We start from the raw sequence: 17971 nt of genomic DNA, 5'->3' as shown, positions 1-17971 counted from the left end.
TTTATATTGAAGATTGTTTAAGAAATGAGATGAAATGAGAAATCTATAAATAGTATTGAAATAACTTATAAATAGTAGTAAAATAATTTAAATTAAGATGTTTTATTGAATTTTTCTAAATAAGAAAAAATTAAAATAACAATTTAAAATTAAAATATTATTTAAATTTAATTTTGTAATATTAAACCCAACCATACCTGTTGATCCTACCGCACATAAATCTTACACGCAGGAAAGCAATTAATGTAATATATTAGTTGTATTGAATGATAAATATATGTTTTTCCCCGCGCAAAAAGACAATAATAATAAATAAATTTATAAGGAAATAAATAAATAAATACACATACATACAGTGCATGGCTTAGCCACTAGCCAGTAGCAACCACAGGTCAGGAGAAAGCAGCAGTGGAAGTCGAGAGAGGGTAATAATCTCAACCCAAACCTCTTCTCATTGTTATTTCTAGCCGATCAGGCCGTCACCGTTATATTCATCTGTTTCTTCTCCTATTAAGTTCTGGGGAGAGACAAGATTCTTCTGAAGCGCGGTTAGGACCTCGCAGGTAAGAAATCCGATACTGGGTTTTATATACTTATTTGATTGGAGATAGCCCTAGTTTTGGTTGCTAAATTTATTTAGAATTTGAAAGTGCTTGGCGCGTTTGACTGGAAAAAATTGGGAGAAACTCTCGATTATCGATATGGGGTTTACTGTCTGTTCTATGTGCGTGTGCTTGATAAGAAATCGACCTTTTTTTTTTTTTCTAATTAATTATGGGCTTCGTATTTGATGTCAGTGGTATTCTTAATTACTAAATAATTAAGAAACCCCATCACACATTTTTTTTGATCTGTGGTTTATTTACTGTTTTGATATAATTAACATGTTAGTTAAATTTTCAGTTGCCAATATGTGGGGAGGCCCGAAATTAGCTATCCCAGTTGGGATTAGTTTGTTGGATTTTCTCAACCTGTATCTTTTTTGAAGGATTAATTTAGTACCATATGTTTCATAGACCCTTCAATGCACTGTTGTTGTTGCAATTTTGTTAGATGGTTGATCTAGCGCTCTACTTGTCTCTGCGCACCCATATGGGTACGGAAATTACTAACTATTATAGTTTGGCTTGAATTTACAGGCGCTCAGGATGTCGACTCCTGCGAGGAAGAGGCTGATGAGGGATTTTAAGAGGTTGCAGCAAGATCCTCCCGCAGGCATCAGTGGTGCTCCTCAAGACAACAACATAATGCTTTGGAATGCTGTTATCTTTGGGTACGTTCCAAAAGCATAACTGTCTTTGTCTCTGTTTCAATATATGTTCTTTTTTTGTCTGTGTAATTTATATATTTATTTTGACTGTTCTGAATGAGTATAGCTCTGATACAGTTGTACTTATGCCCCTTCCTATTGTTGAATTGCAGGCCTGATGATACCTCGTGGGATGGAGGTAAAGTTAATTGTTGTGCCTAATCTCATATAAATAGGACTAGCATGTTTTGATGCTTTTAGTTTTTTTTCACCTGCAACTATTCAAGTGCCTGGAGAGGTTTCAAAGATACCATAGTTTATTATTAGTAAACTGTCATAGCATATTTTGAAAGCTAGACCTGTTGTTTGGTTGGTTGCCACTTTCTATATTGGTAATTTGATCCCTGATTGTGTTTAGGAATTGATTTGGTAGCCCACTACCTTCTGAGTTTTGCTATTTCTGTAAAGATTTCCTGGGACTTTTATGGGGAAAGAACCGTGCATGATTGGTCCTCCATACATGGTGCAATCGCATGCATTGGTCACGTTTGGCTTGGTACACTGGTGTGCTGGGGACCATCCCATCTTAACTCATGCTGCAGTGAATTATTTACTACCTACTTCTTATGGTATTACTTGCATCCATCACTGTTCACATTCTAGTTTTGGGTATCCTTTGGGAGGCAACAAATTCACATCTCAATAAAACTTCCAATTCAGAAAAATTGGAAGGTTTGAGCTAATCCTGAGAGATGGGTGTGATTGTTGTATCTTATGTTATCAACGATGCAACACGTAATTGTGTGCGTTATATGATATTTTTGAGCTTTTAAGTAAGCTTAACATGGGAAAAAAAAAATTTGCAAAATGGTATTTCTGTCATGCTAATTGTTTATTGGCGATCTCTTTGAAATTTTCATTTGTATGACTGAAGTTATCAATATACAGGCTGTATTGCTAGCACAGCTTTTATTGAGTATTCTATGTTCATAATGATATCTTCGAGTCCTCCAGGTACGTTTAAATTGACACTCCAGTTTATGGAGGATTATCCAAACAAGCCACCAACAGTGCGCTTTGTCTCTCGAATGTTCCATCCAAATAGTAAGTTGACAAAAAATTTTTAACATCTACTATTTCTTGATATTCCTGATATCCTTTCTGTTCACTTTGAATGTGTGAAAGTCACTTATAAAAAAAAAAAAAAAAATTTTGCAAGTCTAGACATATGCAATGATTACAATTTCATAGCGGTATGACCTGGGCATGGCTTATTATTCCTTGTTCTGTCTTTAATTATTTTTGCTCCATAGATAGATACAAATAAGGGTTCTCTTGGACCCTTGGTTATGTCATTTATTCCTGTTGCTCAGCGGGGATGTGTCTCCATGAGGGGTTTTCAATATTTGACCTTTCTATAATATCCTAACTCCTCATGATCACAACCTATTTCCTTGGAAGGGCATTTGGTGGACTAAGGTCCCCATGACAGCTGCGATTTTGTATGGACAGCCTCTCTGAGTCTCTAGGGAAGATTCTCACAGTGGATAATCTAAGAAAAAGAAAAATCTTTGTGATTTATTGGTGTTGCATGTGTACAAGGGCATGGCTTATTATTCCTTGTTCTGTCTTTAATTATTTTTGCTCCATAGATAGATACAAATAAGGGTTCTCTTGGACCCTTGGTTATGTCATTTATTCCTGTTGCTCAGCGGGGATGTGTCTCCATGAGGGGTTTTCAATATTTGACCTTTCTATAATATCCTAACTCCTCATGATCACAACCTATTTCCTTGGAAGGGCATTTGGTGGACTAAGGTCCCCATGACAGCTGCGATTTTGTATGGACAGCCTCTCTGAGTCTCTAGGGAAGATTCTCACAGTGGATAATCTAAGAAAAAGAAAAATCTTTGTGATTTATTGGTGTTGCATGTGTACAAGGAATAAAGAGTTTGTTGATCATCTTAAACCCCATCGTGGGTTTTGTTTTTTGCTAGGCAAGTTTTAAGGGACAACACCCTAGTAGTTGGGGGGTTTTGAACCCCCAACCTTAGACCCCATGGTCCCAAAGGACCAGGGTAATGCCAATGGCCTTATGGCCATTGGCACCCCATTGTGGGATTGCTAATGTTTTGTGGAATGAATTCTTCAGCCAGTTGGGTCTGACTTAGTGACTTGGGTAGTGATCAGAAAAATGTTCTTGGATGGGATTAAGTGTTAGTCTACAAATTGCAGCAGTGTGAAAGATGGTCTCTACTTGCCTCATATGGTGTATTTGAAGTGATAGGAATGTAAAAACTTCTATGATAAAGCACAGAAATTGGATATGATAAAAAACTCCTTTTGAAATAATTTCCTCTTTTCTACATGTTGAATCTTGGTTGTGCCCCTTGTGCTTTTTAATGAGTTTATTACTTATTTAAAAAAAAATTAGAAATTGAGTGTATTTATCCTTCATCTTTCTGTAAATACCTGTCTTTTCATTTCTAATGTCCATCAGACTGGCCATGCAATGGTATTAGGTATTGAGACTGAGTAGGAAATAAGTTCGTTGGGGTTGTGGAGCATCTTTTCCCATCTTTCGTGATACTATTCTCTGTTGGGAGTAACTTTAAAAAGTTCGTTGAGATCTTTTGTTTGTGAACAACTTCAAAATTTCTAACGAGAGATTTTGTTTGTTGGCATGAATTTCAGCCATTTATTGTTCTAAGTTCCTGTTTCTTATTTTTTTGTTCAGTTTATGCGGATGGAAGCATATGTTTGGATATTCTACAAAATCAATGGAGCCCTATTTACGATGCGGCAGCTATACTTACCTCTATCCAGGTATTAAATCGATACAAACTTAAGGACTGTGAATTATTGGTTAACATGTCATGATCATTTTGGTGTGGATCTACTGATGCTTATGTACGAGTTCCTCCCCCCTACCTTGTCTCTCCCTTAGTTTTCTATCTAATGCATTTAACTATATTTTCAGACCCAATGTTTCTCTTGTATTACATGTCTCTCCCCACAAGTTTTTATGTTGTTACTTATTTGTGTGCTTAGCTTGTTCAAATCATCTATACGTTTGCAGAGGATAGGGCTGGGTAGTGAGCCCCCATCACCCAGCCAATCCGCCTGTTACCCCAGGCTAGGCAGGTGTGAAAGACTAAATTTTTAATTGGGTGCGGCTGGGGATGGTCGGTAATAACCCACCCTTCCGCCCGCTCTGGTTACATACATATTTATATAAAACCTGAGATTACTCTCTACAGCTGTTTCTCCTTTCTTCTCTCCTCCTCCTCTCTCGGTCATGGGTCTTTAAGGCACGGATCTATAACTATAACCGTGGGTCTCGAACCTGATCTTTGATCAAATCTGATCTGACTAGATCTGAGATCTTTTGTTGTAGTTTGACTGTTCGAGTTTGATTGCGATTGGGATTGTTTGGCTGCTTGCAGGATGTTGAATCTGGATCTGATACTCTAGTCTTGTGTGAGGGCTCTGGACTGTGGGCTTGGCAATCCACCTGCTCATTTAGTGGGTACGGCTGCCCCGCCCAGGCGGGAGAAGTGGCCTTCCACCCATTTTATTATGGCATACAGATATAAATACATGCTTGCTTGAGATGTATATCATAGTAAATGCAATTGCCTCTGTCTGTGTTATAGAAAGAATTGAAATATGTGATTTTAAAGGTTTTAGTTTTTCTGATGATGTTGCTTGGATCTTATTTTAAACCAATCATCATTTTCTGGTTGCAGTCATTGCTTTGTGACCCAAATCCAAATTCTCCTGCAAATTCAGAAGCTGCACGGATGTTTAGTGAGAACAAACGTGAATATAATAGGAGAGTACGTGAGATTGTTGAGCAGAGTTGGACTGCTGATTAGTTATCGAAGTTCAGGTGCTACGGAACTTCAAATATATTCCAATCGCCTGTTTAAATAACAATGGGACTCATCCATTGTTTTGTGAACTCGACTTGATTATTCGACATGTTTGTGTGTTTGCCACTTCTCTCTGAATTTTTCTTGTATCTCATACATATTCTGTAGACTTCATATATAAAACTCCTGGTCAATGCGTCTCGTTCTTATAGCTTTGTGGGGGTGGGGGGGGAAACAATTATTCGAAAACTAGTTGTTGCAAATGGTTCTTGCAATGTTACTGAACCATCATGGCGCTCTGACTGGAGAGGTAGGTGAGATGGAAATACATGTATATAATCTCTGGTCAAACCATAGGAAAATTGGTAGCAAATAATATGGTAACAAATGCGGGGCAAGGGAAGTTCTATTTACAATAATTTTTATGATAAATGAATTGTAGCACAAAAGCAGCATGAAATGCTGACAGCCACGGCATTATAATAATCTTCAACTAAAGCACTACATCTGTGTGCTTAGGTTTCCACTACTGGTCCATCCTTCTTGAACTTGAATTGAGTACTGCAAATTCCAGAGAACGTCTTCTATTGAAGGCCGCTTGCTCGAATCCTTGCACAGGCAGTTGAGAGTAATTTCAACTGTGGTCTTTAATGATTGGTATGCGAAAGATCCCTGAATAGAGGGATCGGTTGCAGCCCTTAATTTTGATGCTGATTCTGTCAGGCCATCCTCAAGCTGTGAAGGGAGCAAGCAATATGACCAATGAATTCCAGTTTAGCAATATATGATTGTACCAGCAAAGGATAGTTTCTCCTCATCTGAAAGTACTTGACAAAAATGGATGAATAGTTGTATGAGTACCTGATGCTTTAGGTCACTCACTTCAATGGCTGATGTGATCCGTTTACCGGTTATGACCTCAAGTAGGATAACACCCAGCTGATAAATATCTTCTTTTTCTGCCGTCTCAATACTGCACATGAAGATTATATTGGGATTGTCAGAGCAGTTGAGGAAACAAGAAAATGAAGGGGAGAAGAGGATCAATACCTGCTGATATGATTGTCTTGTCCATGTAGAGGGCTCTCTGAACCTACCTGGGAAATTATATCAGCAAAAATTAACAGGGAAAATGGTTGAAATTCAACTAAGCTGACAAAAATGCTACAGATGAAAAGGGTTATTCTCTTTTAACCTTAAATGGCAAGGAGAAGTTATAGCTACTAATTTTTGCGGTGAGGCTGTCATCCAACAAAACATTGTCGATCTTTAAATTATTTCCAAACACGCCAGGTGCAGTCCCTGTGTGCAAGAACTGGACACCTCTCGCGACGCCAATGGTAATTACCATTCTCTGTGGCCATTTCAGCATCTCCTTTTTTCTCCAGTCTGCCAAAATCAATTTAAAAAGCAGTTCATTGAGAATTTTGAGTTTGTTAAGAAAAGAAAAAAGGGTTTTCTGTTGACTTTACCACTAAGATAATCCCTAAGTGATCCATTTGAGACGTATTCGAGAACAATAAAAACAGCGCTAGCTGCATTGGAATGGTCTTGATAATTGACAATGCAGTGTCCAAGGATGCTGGCCAAATGGCGATGTCTCATCTGGGATAACACTTCCATGTGCTGCTCCAAGCTTTGAGGCAAGAGCTTTTGCTTCAATTTCAGGCACTTCACCAGGACCACCGAACCATCTCTTAGCCTACCTTTATAGAGCTGTTATAAAGCAAGTACTTTCAGATGGGGAGAGAAGTGAAATAGGGTTCCCGAGATATATGCTAATCCGCAAACAGTTTGAATCGAATGCTTTTACCTGTCCTTGAGATCCTTCCCCAATCAAATTTGACGGGTCAAAATTATTTGTCAAATCTTCAATCTCCTCCAATGTGAAAACACGATATGGTGGGAGCCCGAGTGCTGCTGCTAACCTCATTGTCTGCGGCAAGCGCCCTATAAAAAAAAAAAAAAAATCGAATTCTTTTCTATTGAAGGAACAAGAAATATATAAAAACTACCCTTCAAGGAATTATACAATGGTTCAAAGCACTTAGTTTAAGCAGTTTCTGCATCATTCTCAGTATATTTGACAGAAAAATTAAGCTAAAAATTTCCTTACTTGCATCCATGTTTGATCTTGGGGAGCTACGAATGGACATTTTATCGGCTACAGATCTGTCAAATTTATTATCTTTATCTCTCCTCTCATCTGTCCTTCTGACAACGACCAAGATCAGCAGTCCAAGAATTCCAGCCATGGCCACGACACCTCCAATGATAGCGAGTATTAGGCCTAGTTTGATGCTGGACTCCCGCTTCTTACTTTTGATTGGAGGCTTAACGGCCAATGCTTCTTTGTGGCAAAATCTATATGGATGCTGATACTTTGAGTTCCCGCTAGACAAACAGTTCCATGAGTAGAGTACAGTCCGGTTTGAAGACTTTGATGCCAAGCAGGATGGCAGTTTTCCCGTCAACAGGTTGTGCGAAATGTCTACAAGCTTAAGCTCATCATTGCACGATATATTTATGGGAAGAGTCCCCCTTAGTTGATTTTTGGCCAAACTAAGATTCTGAATCGAATGCAGAGAGAACAGAAAAGATGGGATTGGTTCAAGAAATTTATTCGAAGAGATGTCAAACTGCTGGAGCTGAGCTAAGTTCCTGACTTTTGAGGGAATCTGAGATCTGAAGGAATTGTTGCTCAATATAATACTCACGAGACTGTTACTCAGTGAGGGAAATCCCGGTCCTAGATGATTGTCACCCAAATTAAGTTCTTGAAGAACTACGAGACTTTTAAGATCTGGAACACTCCCATTGAACAAATTATCAGCCAAAACAAGACTTCTCAGATTCTTCAACGAAGCAATTGATGAAGGAAGCTGTCCGTAAATAAAGTTGGAGCTAACATTTAGCACTTCAAGTGACCAAAAGCGGTTGATCTTGGATGGTAAAGGACCCCACAATCCCAAGGAAACAAGTGACAACACTTGCAAGTTGGAAAGCTTCGTTAGAACAGTAAAGAATGAATCAATGGAGAATCTTTCAGATAAAGAAGTTTGGTGGGAAACTTTGAATTTCCCCGAAGCAAGTTTTGGGCTGTGAGAAGGTGAGCTTTTGTTTCCGACAATAGTTAATTCGGTTACGCGATTGTTTGAGCAGACAACCCTGAGAGAAGGTGAGGGAGGGAGGTTACAGAAGTTGGTCCAATTTGTCCACCCTTGAAGAGCTGCAGGGTATTCAAGTAGCTCTTGAGCTTGGAAAAGAACTCGGGTTTCGCTTGGAGTCAGTTGCGCCATAGAAAATGGAGCAAGCACAGCAAGAATTAATGCCGGAAACAAGAAATGAAACGAAACCCAGAGATTCGCCATTGCTGAGGCAAATATACATATATAGAACTCGAAGCTTAAGCCTCAAATTCCAATTCTATATAAAGAGAAAATGATTGGGTTGATCATGCAAATTAACGATATGAAAGAATCATAACATTTATCGTACAGAAAAAATGGGTTTTATCACAGAATTTAACAAAACAGAAATGATAGTAGGAAAAAGTAGGGAGCAAATAGATCATTCATTGCTTAGTTGTTCCCCATGAAAAAAAAATGGGTTTTCATGGGGAAAATCTGAGGCCATGATTTGATCGAGAAAGATTTTAAATCGAAAAAATTGGTGAAAAGAAAGACAAAACTATGTTTGTGGATTGAAACAGAGATCTGACAGAGTGAGTATATATGCACAGAAAATAGAACCAAAACTCACATACGCTCCGGAGACATAAGACTGCCATCGGGGTGACATCAAACCGCACATCGCCGTCGATTTCCAGAATCCAAACCCTTCTTTTTGTTTATAAAGTCAAAAGTCAACCCAGCACTAGGGGTGTCAAATCGTGTTAACGGGTCGTGTTCGTGTCGTGTCAAGATATGTATATTATACTATATAGGTCAACCCTAACCCGACCCGTTAAGCTTATCGTGTCAAAATCTCAAACCCTAACACGACCCAATAACATAACGGGTCGTGTCGTGTCAACCCGTTTTGACCTATTTATGTAAATGGATTGAAACAAACCCAAAATTAACTTCCTTAATCTAGTTAAGTTTAGTATAATTTTATATAAATGTTAAAATCACAATATCTATACAAAATATAAAACTAACTACAAGTCCAAAATTACAATCTAAACAATAAAAATATCTAAATTAAAATCTCAACAATTTTATTTTTTAGGTATAAGGGTATAATTGTAATTTTAACTTTCTTAACGGGTCATAACAGGTTATAACGGGTCATAACGGGTTGACCTGTTATCAACCCGTTAAGCTATCGTGTCTTAACGGGTCAACCCGTTTTGACCCGAACCCGTTAAGAGTAAACCCTAACCCGCTTTTATCGTGTCGTGTTCGTGTTTGGTTAATGGGTCGTGTGACATATTGACACCCCTACCCAGCACTGACTTCAAGTGGCCGAAACAATGCGAGAACCTCGGTGTCTACCACGTTAATTACCGTAGATCCGCGGGTATCACAAAGTCACGTGCCAAAGGCAAGTGAAGTCTGTGAAGGACAAGCCTCCTATATTTATTGTAACAAAAACCCACGGGCCACAAGGGGTAGGCAAATTGAGATATGACCAGAATGCCCTACGAATGTCCATATCAACCAAGAAACAACGGTCCGTTGCACAAAGTTACATAAACAGCCTTGGTGTTTGTGATAACAACTAAACACGTGGTTGTGTCGGTAAGGGGTGTCCTCTAAACGAGGGTATCGATCCAATGATCCGAGAGGCATGCAAGTATAAGCTTTTCACGCACGTATTAATACCTAATCCTTTATCTTCCAGCCTAATTTCTAAATTGTAATTAGTTATTTTAATTATAATATATTATTCACCCTATGCTTTGCATACGATTGTATATTTTGTTAAAAAAAAAAAAAATCATTTGTTAATAAAGGAGTGACCAGATATACATGATATAATCGGATCTTGAAACACTTGTTTTTAGTTAATTACAAGGGGTAGAAGACAAAACAATTCTTTATATATATAAAGATTGTTATAAACTGATTTAGCGATGGCATTCTATGGTCACCAAATAGGCACATGACATGCCTTGAAAACAGTGCCTAATTTCCAAGTATTCGCATATTTAAATGTATACATGTGACAATGATGAAAATTTTCGCTCATATTCCGGGTTCGTGTCATGTTTAATTGATCCAAATACTTGATTGACTATATTTATATCTTATAAGCAGCACAGATTTGATCAATTATGCACATCTACGTTATACAAACTCATGATAAAATCAGTATCCATGCATGCATATAACCCTTGTAATACCACCATATTGATCGAGAAGTGATAATGGTAGGTGAAGTTATTACTCTTTATAATAGTTTTAATGGTGGAGCTCCAATTGTATTAATGACTAGGCCTTTTAAAATATAGGCTTAGATATGACTTGGGCCTCCTTTGAAGCGTTACAATTTCCAATAAAGATGATCAATATTTTAATATTGCATATCGAATTAGAATAATGTTGTAAACCAATAACATATTTTAAACCAACAAACACATAGCAATAAAAAGGTTTTAAGTTTTAAAGGTAAAATATTAATAACAAATAATTTTAATTTAATTATACATGAAGGTGATACAAACGGAAGGCCCAAATGCACCAAGCTCAACCCATCAAAGGGCTACCATTAGTGAGAAAGAGGAAAAAGACAAGGGACTAACAAAAACAAAAAGCAAAAGCTGAGGGAGGAAGGCCGTAAGTCAGACACGCAAGGGAGAAGAGACATAAATTTGATTTCCTCATTTACCACTGGTAAGGTCACAATCAAATAGGTCTGAGATATGAGGGAAAAAGACTCTAGATTTTTGAGCGAGTATTACGAGAACACAAAGATCATTTTCAACCACACAACGAGAGCTCAAGAGAGATATTATCTTCTCCAGACTAAAGAGGTTTCCGATCTCTATTGTATAGAAAAAAATGAGAGACTACAAGAGACTATAAAATACTCCTATTATAGTGAATTTGCCCTCCAAATGACTTGTAGACATAGGCCTTGTGCTGAACCACATAAATTTGTGTGTTCTAGTTTCTATTTACATTTCTAGTATTATTTTTCTATTTACTGTTATGGATATACCTATGGGCACCATATTGACGCCCCGAACCACCACCAATATAGGCTTCAGACGACACTAATCGAGACCCGAGTCACCACCATGGGTTAAGAATAACTATTTCTCTTGTTCCGACCTATTATGCGATTTTTGGCATGAATAATACATATTAAAACTAATTGCGGGTTTTGTGAGTTCAACCGTAATCGACATATTTCTCAATCATATTTAATTGGGTCTCGATCATTCCGTTTTGTTTAGAATCCGATTGGTAAGGCTAAACTCTAACATTTTAATTATATATATCTTGTGTTAAGTGTTGAGTCTATGAATGACAGTATTATCCATACATATCAACTGATAGATCAATACCGAATATGGGTTGTTGGGTATTTTCTTATATAATATTAGTACAGCTTACAGGCATAATAAAGGGTACTATATGTGGTGAGGATCTTTCCAAGCACAACAATGGTGAAAAAAGAAGAAAAATGAGGACCTAAGCCGTCAACCGATTATAATAATCCAATTGCAATATTGAGTTGGTGAAACAAAGTTTCGAAAGCCCGAGAGTACTCCTGAGAAACGATATGTGAGCATTTCTAGTTTTGGAGTTGATCCTAGTCAATTGGAATTCATTTTCAGTTGAATCTCCCTAGTTTTGGGTCTATGGGAGAAGGATATTATTGCTTCAAATGTTGTTCATATATGTTAAGAATATAATATAAATAATAAAATTTATCACTTCCCATACATCAACTTAAGTTTAAGGGACAAGTGGTTCAAATTCAGGAACTCTATTATGATATCATGTGAAATTATTATTTATCTCAAAAGTTTAAACTGATAAAATGATGTAAATTTAATTATTTATATTATATATATTCTTCACAGCCTGAACCTTCGTGAAGAGAATTTGATCAATTCGATGCCACATATTTGAGGACCCGAAACTGTGTTTTGTCTTTGTCAGATTAGTGGAGGCGGTGGAGCATTGATGGAACCAACGGCATACTTGGTCATGTCATTAGTAGAAGATAGTACTCATGGAACCTTTTAAGAAAGTAGCTAATATTGCATGGGGTAGAACCGAACTTGATGGTTAGCATGGGGATCGTATTGAAGCCAGGTTAAGGGATTGGGGGAGAGAAAATAACGGGCAGTGGAATGGCCCGGCCGGTGAAAAAAAAAAAACAGAGAGAATCAGATCATGTTAATGGCTGTACTGATACCATGACAAGCTGGCTTGATAAAACTTACAGGTGATCTAAGCAAACGAAGCTGCAATAATAGATATATCAGTTCTCTCGATCGGCTCAATTCTAGAAGCTTGAGGATTCTGTTGATCTTATATAATTGAGTTGCATACCAATTGCGAAATATTGCTCATGACCCTGGATTCTAACAATTAATCCTAAAGATGGAATAGGAACAAAGAAATATATATTCTATTATGCCTTTGCATGTCATGATCAGATCGATCGATTGTGTGTGTTGGCATGAAGATTTGGTGGGCTATGATCGTGATCGATGAGCTCTGTCTTTGTATGAAAAAGTATTCTGAACATATATATTCAAATGGGAAATTAAAGATGATTGTGATCTTTACCTAGTTTGAAGATCTGAATTCAAAACAAAAAAATGTATGGCTAGTTTATTCCATTAATTGGAGACATTTATATAGAGCTTTTGATCCGAAAGCAAGTGCCTGTACCACAATATTAAAAGATATGCCAAAACATGATGAGAATCCAAATAGTTTTGACATGATGACCGTGTAAATTAAGTGCAGAAGAATCTCATAATTTCTTTTCCTCATCTATGTTGATTTGCTTCTGACGGTAATATTGTTCTTCCGTGTCGATGCTGATCTGTTTCTGACGGCACCTGTGGCTGCAAAATGCTTGAAATTCTCTGCATTGCATAAACTACCACCTTTAATACCTAGTCCATAAAATGAACTGTGGCTAATAATTAATACGGAACTATGATGCATGCATCGAATGCTTCAACAAGTAGAAACGAAAGCAAGAAAAAAGTACTGCAGATAGTGTAATGCATATGATGGAATTAAAACATTATAACGATCGATCGAGTTTACAAATTCCTGTTTCTTGTACTGCTTCTCGATCCATCTCATGAACAACAATAAAAAAGTACTCTAGAACTTTATTAAATTCTCCTTTTAATTTCCTTTAAAATAATTGAGAAATTATTTTTCAAATATTTCTTAATGAGAGTTAGAACGATTAGAGATTTATTACATGATCAAACTGTAAATACCAGGTCAATCTAAATAATTAGAGAGAAGAAAAGCTCAGTCTTAGAATCTTCTCTATCTCTTTTCATTGTTTTTCTGAAGCACGTACGACCGATATAGAGAATCGATGGACTCAGTCATGATCATATTGTTTAGGAATGGTGCCCCCTTTGTTATATAAATAATTAAAAAAGTAACGAAACTACAGTGGTTTTTGCATGCATGCATTGAAAGAACAGAAAATTGGAGACTAGAGAAATCCTACGTACCCATACAAAAACAATTCAGCGCCATCTTTAAGTTCACTCTTACAAAGGCAACATATCTTGAGAAGAGATCCAAGGTCTGTCGACTTCTCCGTTTCAGATGATGACAATGAAAATATACTTGGCTGCTGTGAGTCCTTCGCCATTGTTAGGGTTATTAAGGATTCGGCTGGAAACGAGAGTTAAGGAGGACAGGAAGATTGTGGGTTGGACTAGGGCGCCGCGGCAACCTTAGAACGACGTTTCATACACAAGCTTGGGGTTTATAAAGAGAATACCGTAGGCCTCTAAAAGAAACTTCTGAGTTCTGAGCAAGTGCGAACAGTAGTAATATTGCAGAAAAAAAAAAAAAAAAAGTGTAGAAATTTGGGAGTTGCAAAGTCAGTTCTAACCTTGGCATTTTAAGTTTACGACCTAATTTTCGACCTCTTCAACGAACGAAAGTTTTGTCTAAATTAGTTTGGAGTTTTGTTACACCACATCTACCACACTCTATATTCTATATTTTTTTAAATTTTTAAATTTTTAATATTTTTTTTTAAATTTTTTTTGAGTTTATTTTTTTTTAAATTATTTCAAATTTTTTTATTTATTATTCATATAATAAATATTTGATAAAAGAAAAAAATTTTAAAAATAAAAAAAAATGTGAAGTATGAAATGCGAAGAAGTTGTGAAGATTTATTAATTTCATGGTACTGGAGGTGTTAATTAACACAAAATATAAATTATTAAATCCATCTTTTTCTATCTATTTAAATTTTTAAGATAAGCATAGTATCATAGTATAGATATTCCGGAATTTGAATCTGAATTAAATATTTTAATATTGGATTATTTAATTAAAATTTTGGAACAAGCTAGCTCACTACAAGAAAACTGCTTATTTGTGGCCATTTAATTCCAGCGAAATGACTATTTACAGCTAAAATGAGTCTGTTTTCGTCACAAATAACCTTTTCGTCGCAATTAAATGGCCACAAAAGCCCATTTTTCTTGTAGTGTAGCAAATATTTTCCACAGGAATGCCTAACTAGCTAGCTTCCTTGTGCCAAACTAAATGATACCTCGTACGTACTGATCTCCTTAGGTAATCTATTGATCGGAAGTGAATGCCTTCCTAAGAGCATCCTCATTCGCTTGGTTAAATTCATCTTTAAAATTTAGCCAATATCACATCTTTTTACATTTGTTTATTCCATTTAAATTCAATCCTACATTGGATTATCCATTCACTCTCTATATAATAATAAAATATTATTAATTTCATAATTTTTTTATTTAATTCTTTTTATCACATTTTGTATCTCTACCAATTAAATGTTAATAATAATTATATTCTAATTAAATTAATATTAAAAAAATAATATTTTCAAAAGTCATTTAATGCTAATAAAAAAAAATTTAATTAAACTCATTTAAAATTCTATCTAAATTTTTTAATTACAAACTAAATAGTATTTTTGTTTGGAGTGAGAAACTAATATTTTAATGTTTGTTTCGAGTGAGAAATTAATATTTTAATATTTGATGAATCAATTGTGGTTCTCTATATTTAGCCAATCATTGTAGTAAAAGTCTCTCTATATTTATAATAAAATATTATTAATTTCATAATTTTTTTATTTAATTCTTTTTATCACATTTTGTATCTCTACCAATTAAATGTTAATAATAATTATATTCTAATTAAATTAATATTAAAAAAATAATATTTTCAAAAGTCATTTAATGCTAATAAAAAAAAATTTAATTAAACTCATTTAAAATTCTATCTAAATTTTTTAATTACAAACTAAATAGTATTTTTGTTTGGAGTGAGAAACTAATATTTTAATGTTTGTTTCGAGTGAGAAATTAATATTTTAATATTTGATGAATCAATTGTGGTTCTCTATATTTAGCCAATCATTGTAGTAAAAGTCTAAATTATTTTAGATTTGCCCAATTCAATATGGGATGCTTTTGACATCAATTATGCAAATTTTAACCAATCTCCTCATTTGGCCAAGCCAATGAGAATGCTCTAAGTCTTATTGACAGAAAGTCTACCATTTGGGACATCTGATTTCCAAAGCACTTGATATACGTACGGATGGTTTAGCCTAGCTAGCTAGCAGAAGTACTTCACAGGAACGACATTTTTAATTTCTGGATTTCCAATTCAAGAAAAAGTATATTTACAACGCGGGGGGGGGGGGGTACTGCATGTAACCTGGCCGGTTGTTTTAGACCATTGGCTAGTCTAATGTGAAAACTTTTTCTCACATATAGCTAAACTTTAGATTTGTATTGACATTTGACTAGGCCATTGCCAATACTTTAAGCCTTATTGACAGAAAGTCCACCATTTGGGACATTCGGTTTTCAAAGCACTTGATATACGCACAAATGGTTTAGCCTAGCTAGCTAGCAGAAGTACTTCACAGGAACGACATTTTTAATTTCTGGATTTCCAATCCAAGAAAAAGTATATTTACAACGCGGCGGGGGGTGGTATCGCGTGTAACCTGGCCGGTTGTTTTAGACCATTGGCTAGTCTAATGTGAAAACTTTTTCTCACATATAGCTAAACTTTAGACTTGTATTGACATTTGACTAGGTCATTGCCAATACTTTAAGCCTTATTGACAGAAAGTCCACCATTTGGGACATTCGGTTTTCAAAGCACTTGATATACGCACGAATGGTTTAGCCTAGCTAGCTAGCAGAAGTACTTCACAGGAACGACATTTTTAATTTCTGGATCTCCGGTCCAAGAAAAAGTCTATTTACAACGCGGCGGGGGGTGGTATCGCGTGTAACCTGGCCGGTTGTTTTAGACCATTGGCTAGTCTAATGTGAAAACTTTTTCTCACATATAGCTAAACTTTAGACTTGTATTGACATTTGACTAGGTCATTGCCAATACTTTAAGCCTTATTGACAGAAAGTCCACCATTTGGGACATTCGGTTTTCAAAGCACTTGATATACGCACGAATGGTTTAGCCTAGCTAGCTAGCAGAAGTACTTCACAGGAACGACATTTTTAATCTCTGGACGATCCATTTTTATACTTTCTTATTGACAGAAAGTCCACCATTTGGGACATTCGGTTTTCAAAGCACTTGATATACGCACGAATGGTTTAGCCTAGCTAGCTAGCAGTACTTCACAGGAACGACATTTTTAACTGGAACAAGAAAAAGCGGCGGGGGGTGGTATCGCGTGTAACCTGGCCGGTTGTTTTAGACCATTGGCTAGTCTAATGTGAAAACTTTTTCTCACATATAACTAAACTTTAGATGTGTATTGACATTTGACTAGGCCATTGCCAATACTTTAAGCCTTACTGACAGAAAGTCCACCATTTGGGACATCCGATTTTCAAAGCACTTGATATACGCACGAATGGTTTAGCCTAGCTAGCTAGCAGAAGTACTTCACAGGAACAACATTTTTAATTTCTGGATCTCCGGTCCAAGAAAAAGTCTATTTACAATGCGGCGGGGGGTGGTATCGCGTGTAACCTGGCCGGTTGTTTTAGACCATTGGCTAGTCTAATGTGAGAACTTTTTCTCACATATAGCTAAACTTTAGACTTTTATTGACATTTGACTAGGCCATTGCCAATATTTTAAGGCTTACTGACAGAAAGTCCACCATTTGAGACATCCGGTTTCCAAAGCACTTGATATACTCACGAATGGTTTAGCCTAGCAGAAGTTCACAGGAATGGCATTTTTAATTTCTGGATCTCCAATCCGATGGTACTTGGCCGGTAGCAAACATGATCCCAAGCAACTTTGGCTCCTGTTTTAATCAAGTTTCTGTTTTTCCATAGAAACGCTCTTAGCTAGGATCCACTCGATCTATATTGTTTTGCTTAAAAGTAATGCTACTCTTTATTATAAATCTTTTCATGCATCTGAGTTTTGTTATCTCAAGTCACACGTACATGACATGGTGATGTGTTATATCTTAAGTGTTTTATAAAAATACATGGTACTGATGTGTTACATGAGCGATCCATTTGTTTATAAAAATAAACTTATTAATTATATATATATAGCGAAAACTTTATTTTAAGTAGGTCGATCGAACCACATATATAATATATCTCAACATGATGAAATGTGACTTAAATCTTGAGGTTTATATATATATATATATATATATATATTATTCTTTGCCT

At 36.1% G+C, this 17971-nt stretch overlaps 2 protein-coding genes across 14 annotated transcripts; one reads left to right on the top strand and one right to left on the bottom strand.

The window, feature by feature from the left end:
* Nucleotides 1–346: 346 nt before the first annotated feature.
* On the top strand, nt 347–5325 carry LOC108985023 (ubiquitin-conjugating enzyme E2 2-like). Of its 12 annotated transcripts, none has more exons than XM_035684425.1 (8): nt 367–425; nt 516–563; nt 1122–1273; nt 1423–1448; nt 2198–2353; nt 3987–4075; nt 4696–4778; nt 4999–5325. In XM_035684425.1, exons 3-8 carry the CDS (start codon nt 1149–1151, stop codon nt 5183–5185), a joined length of 666 nt encoding a protein of 221 aa, XP_035540318.1. In that variant the 5' UTR covers nt 367–425; nt 516–563; nt 1122–1148; the 3' UTR covers nt 5186–5325. The 12 variants fall into 12 exon arrangements, with proteins under 12 accessions (XP_035540322.1, XP_018812698.1, XP_035540318.1 ...); XM_018957149.2 differs by having other exon boundaries at nt 1140–1273; nt 2264–2353; nt 4999–5318; XM_035684423.1 differs by having other exon boundaries at nt 1140–1273; nt 4999–5318.
* Nucleotides 5326–5436: 111 nt separating this feature from the next.
* On the bottom strand, nt 5437–8986 carry LOC108985022 (probable LRR receptor-like serine/threonine-protein kinase At1g14390). Of its 2 annotated transcripts, none has more exons than XM_018957146.2 (7): nt 7241–8986; nt 6938–7074; nt 6597–6840; nt 6320–6513; nt 6175–6221; nt 5986–6097; nt 5437–5859 (listed from the first exon to the last, which is right to left on the bottom strand). In XM_018957146.2, exons 1-7 carry the CDS (start codon nt 8493–8495, stop codon nt 5626–5628), a joined length of 2223 nt encoding a protein of 740 aa, XP_018812691.1. In that variant the 5' UTR covers nt 8496–8986; the 3' UTR covers nt 5437–5625. The 2 variants fall into 2 exon arrangements, 1 of the variants encoding a protein (XP_018812691.1); XR_001995114.2 differs by having other exon boundaries at nt 5771–5859; nt 6175–6217.
* Nucleotides 8987–17971: the final 8985 nt, after the last annotated feature.

This window comes from Juglans regia, chromosome 13, assembly GCF_001411555.2.
Source record: "Juglans regia cultivar Chandler chromosome 13, Walnut 2.0, whole genome shotgun sequence".
Taxonomy (NCBI): domain Eukaryota; kingdom Viridiplantae; phylum Streptophyta; class Magnoliopsida; order Fagales; family Juglandaceae; genus Juglans; species Juglans regia.
The sequence above is the reverse complement of the archived record's forward strand: the minus strand, read 5'-3'. Positions and strand labels throughout refer to the sequence as shown.

Bases quoted from the DNA above. Each gene is read 5' to 3' on its own strand.
- LOC108985023 (XM_035684425.1), top strand. From the start codon at position 1,149: ATGTCGACTCCTGCGAGGAAGAGGCTGATGAGGGATTTTAAGAGGTTG. The intron at 2,354-3,986 runs GTAAGTTGACAA...TTTTTTGTTCAG, and splicing joins TCGAATGTTCCATCCAAATA to TTTATGCGGATGGAAGCATA. The intron at 4,076-4,695 runs GTATTAAATCGA...GGCTGCTTGCAG, and splicing joins CTATACTTACCTCTATCCAG to GATGTTGAATCTGGATCTGA.
- LOC108985022 (XM_018957146.2), bottom strand. From the start codon at position 8,495: ATGGCGAATCTCTGGGTTTCGTTTCATTTCTTGTTTCCGGCATTAATT. The intron at 6,222-6,319 runs GTTAAAAGAGAA...ATAATTTCCCAG, and splicing joins ACTTCTCCTTGCCATTTAAG to GTAGGTTCAGAGAGCCCTCT. The intron at 5,860-5,985 runs GTACTCATACAA...CTCCCTTCACAG, and splicing joins TGAGTGACCTAAAGCATCAG to CTTGAGGATGGCCTGACAGA.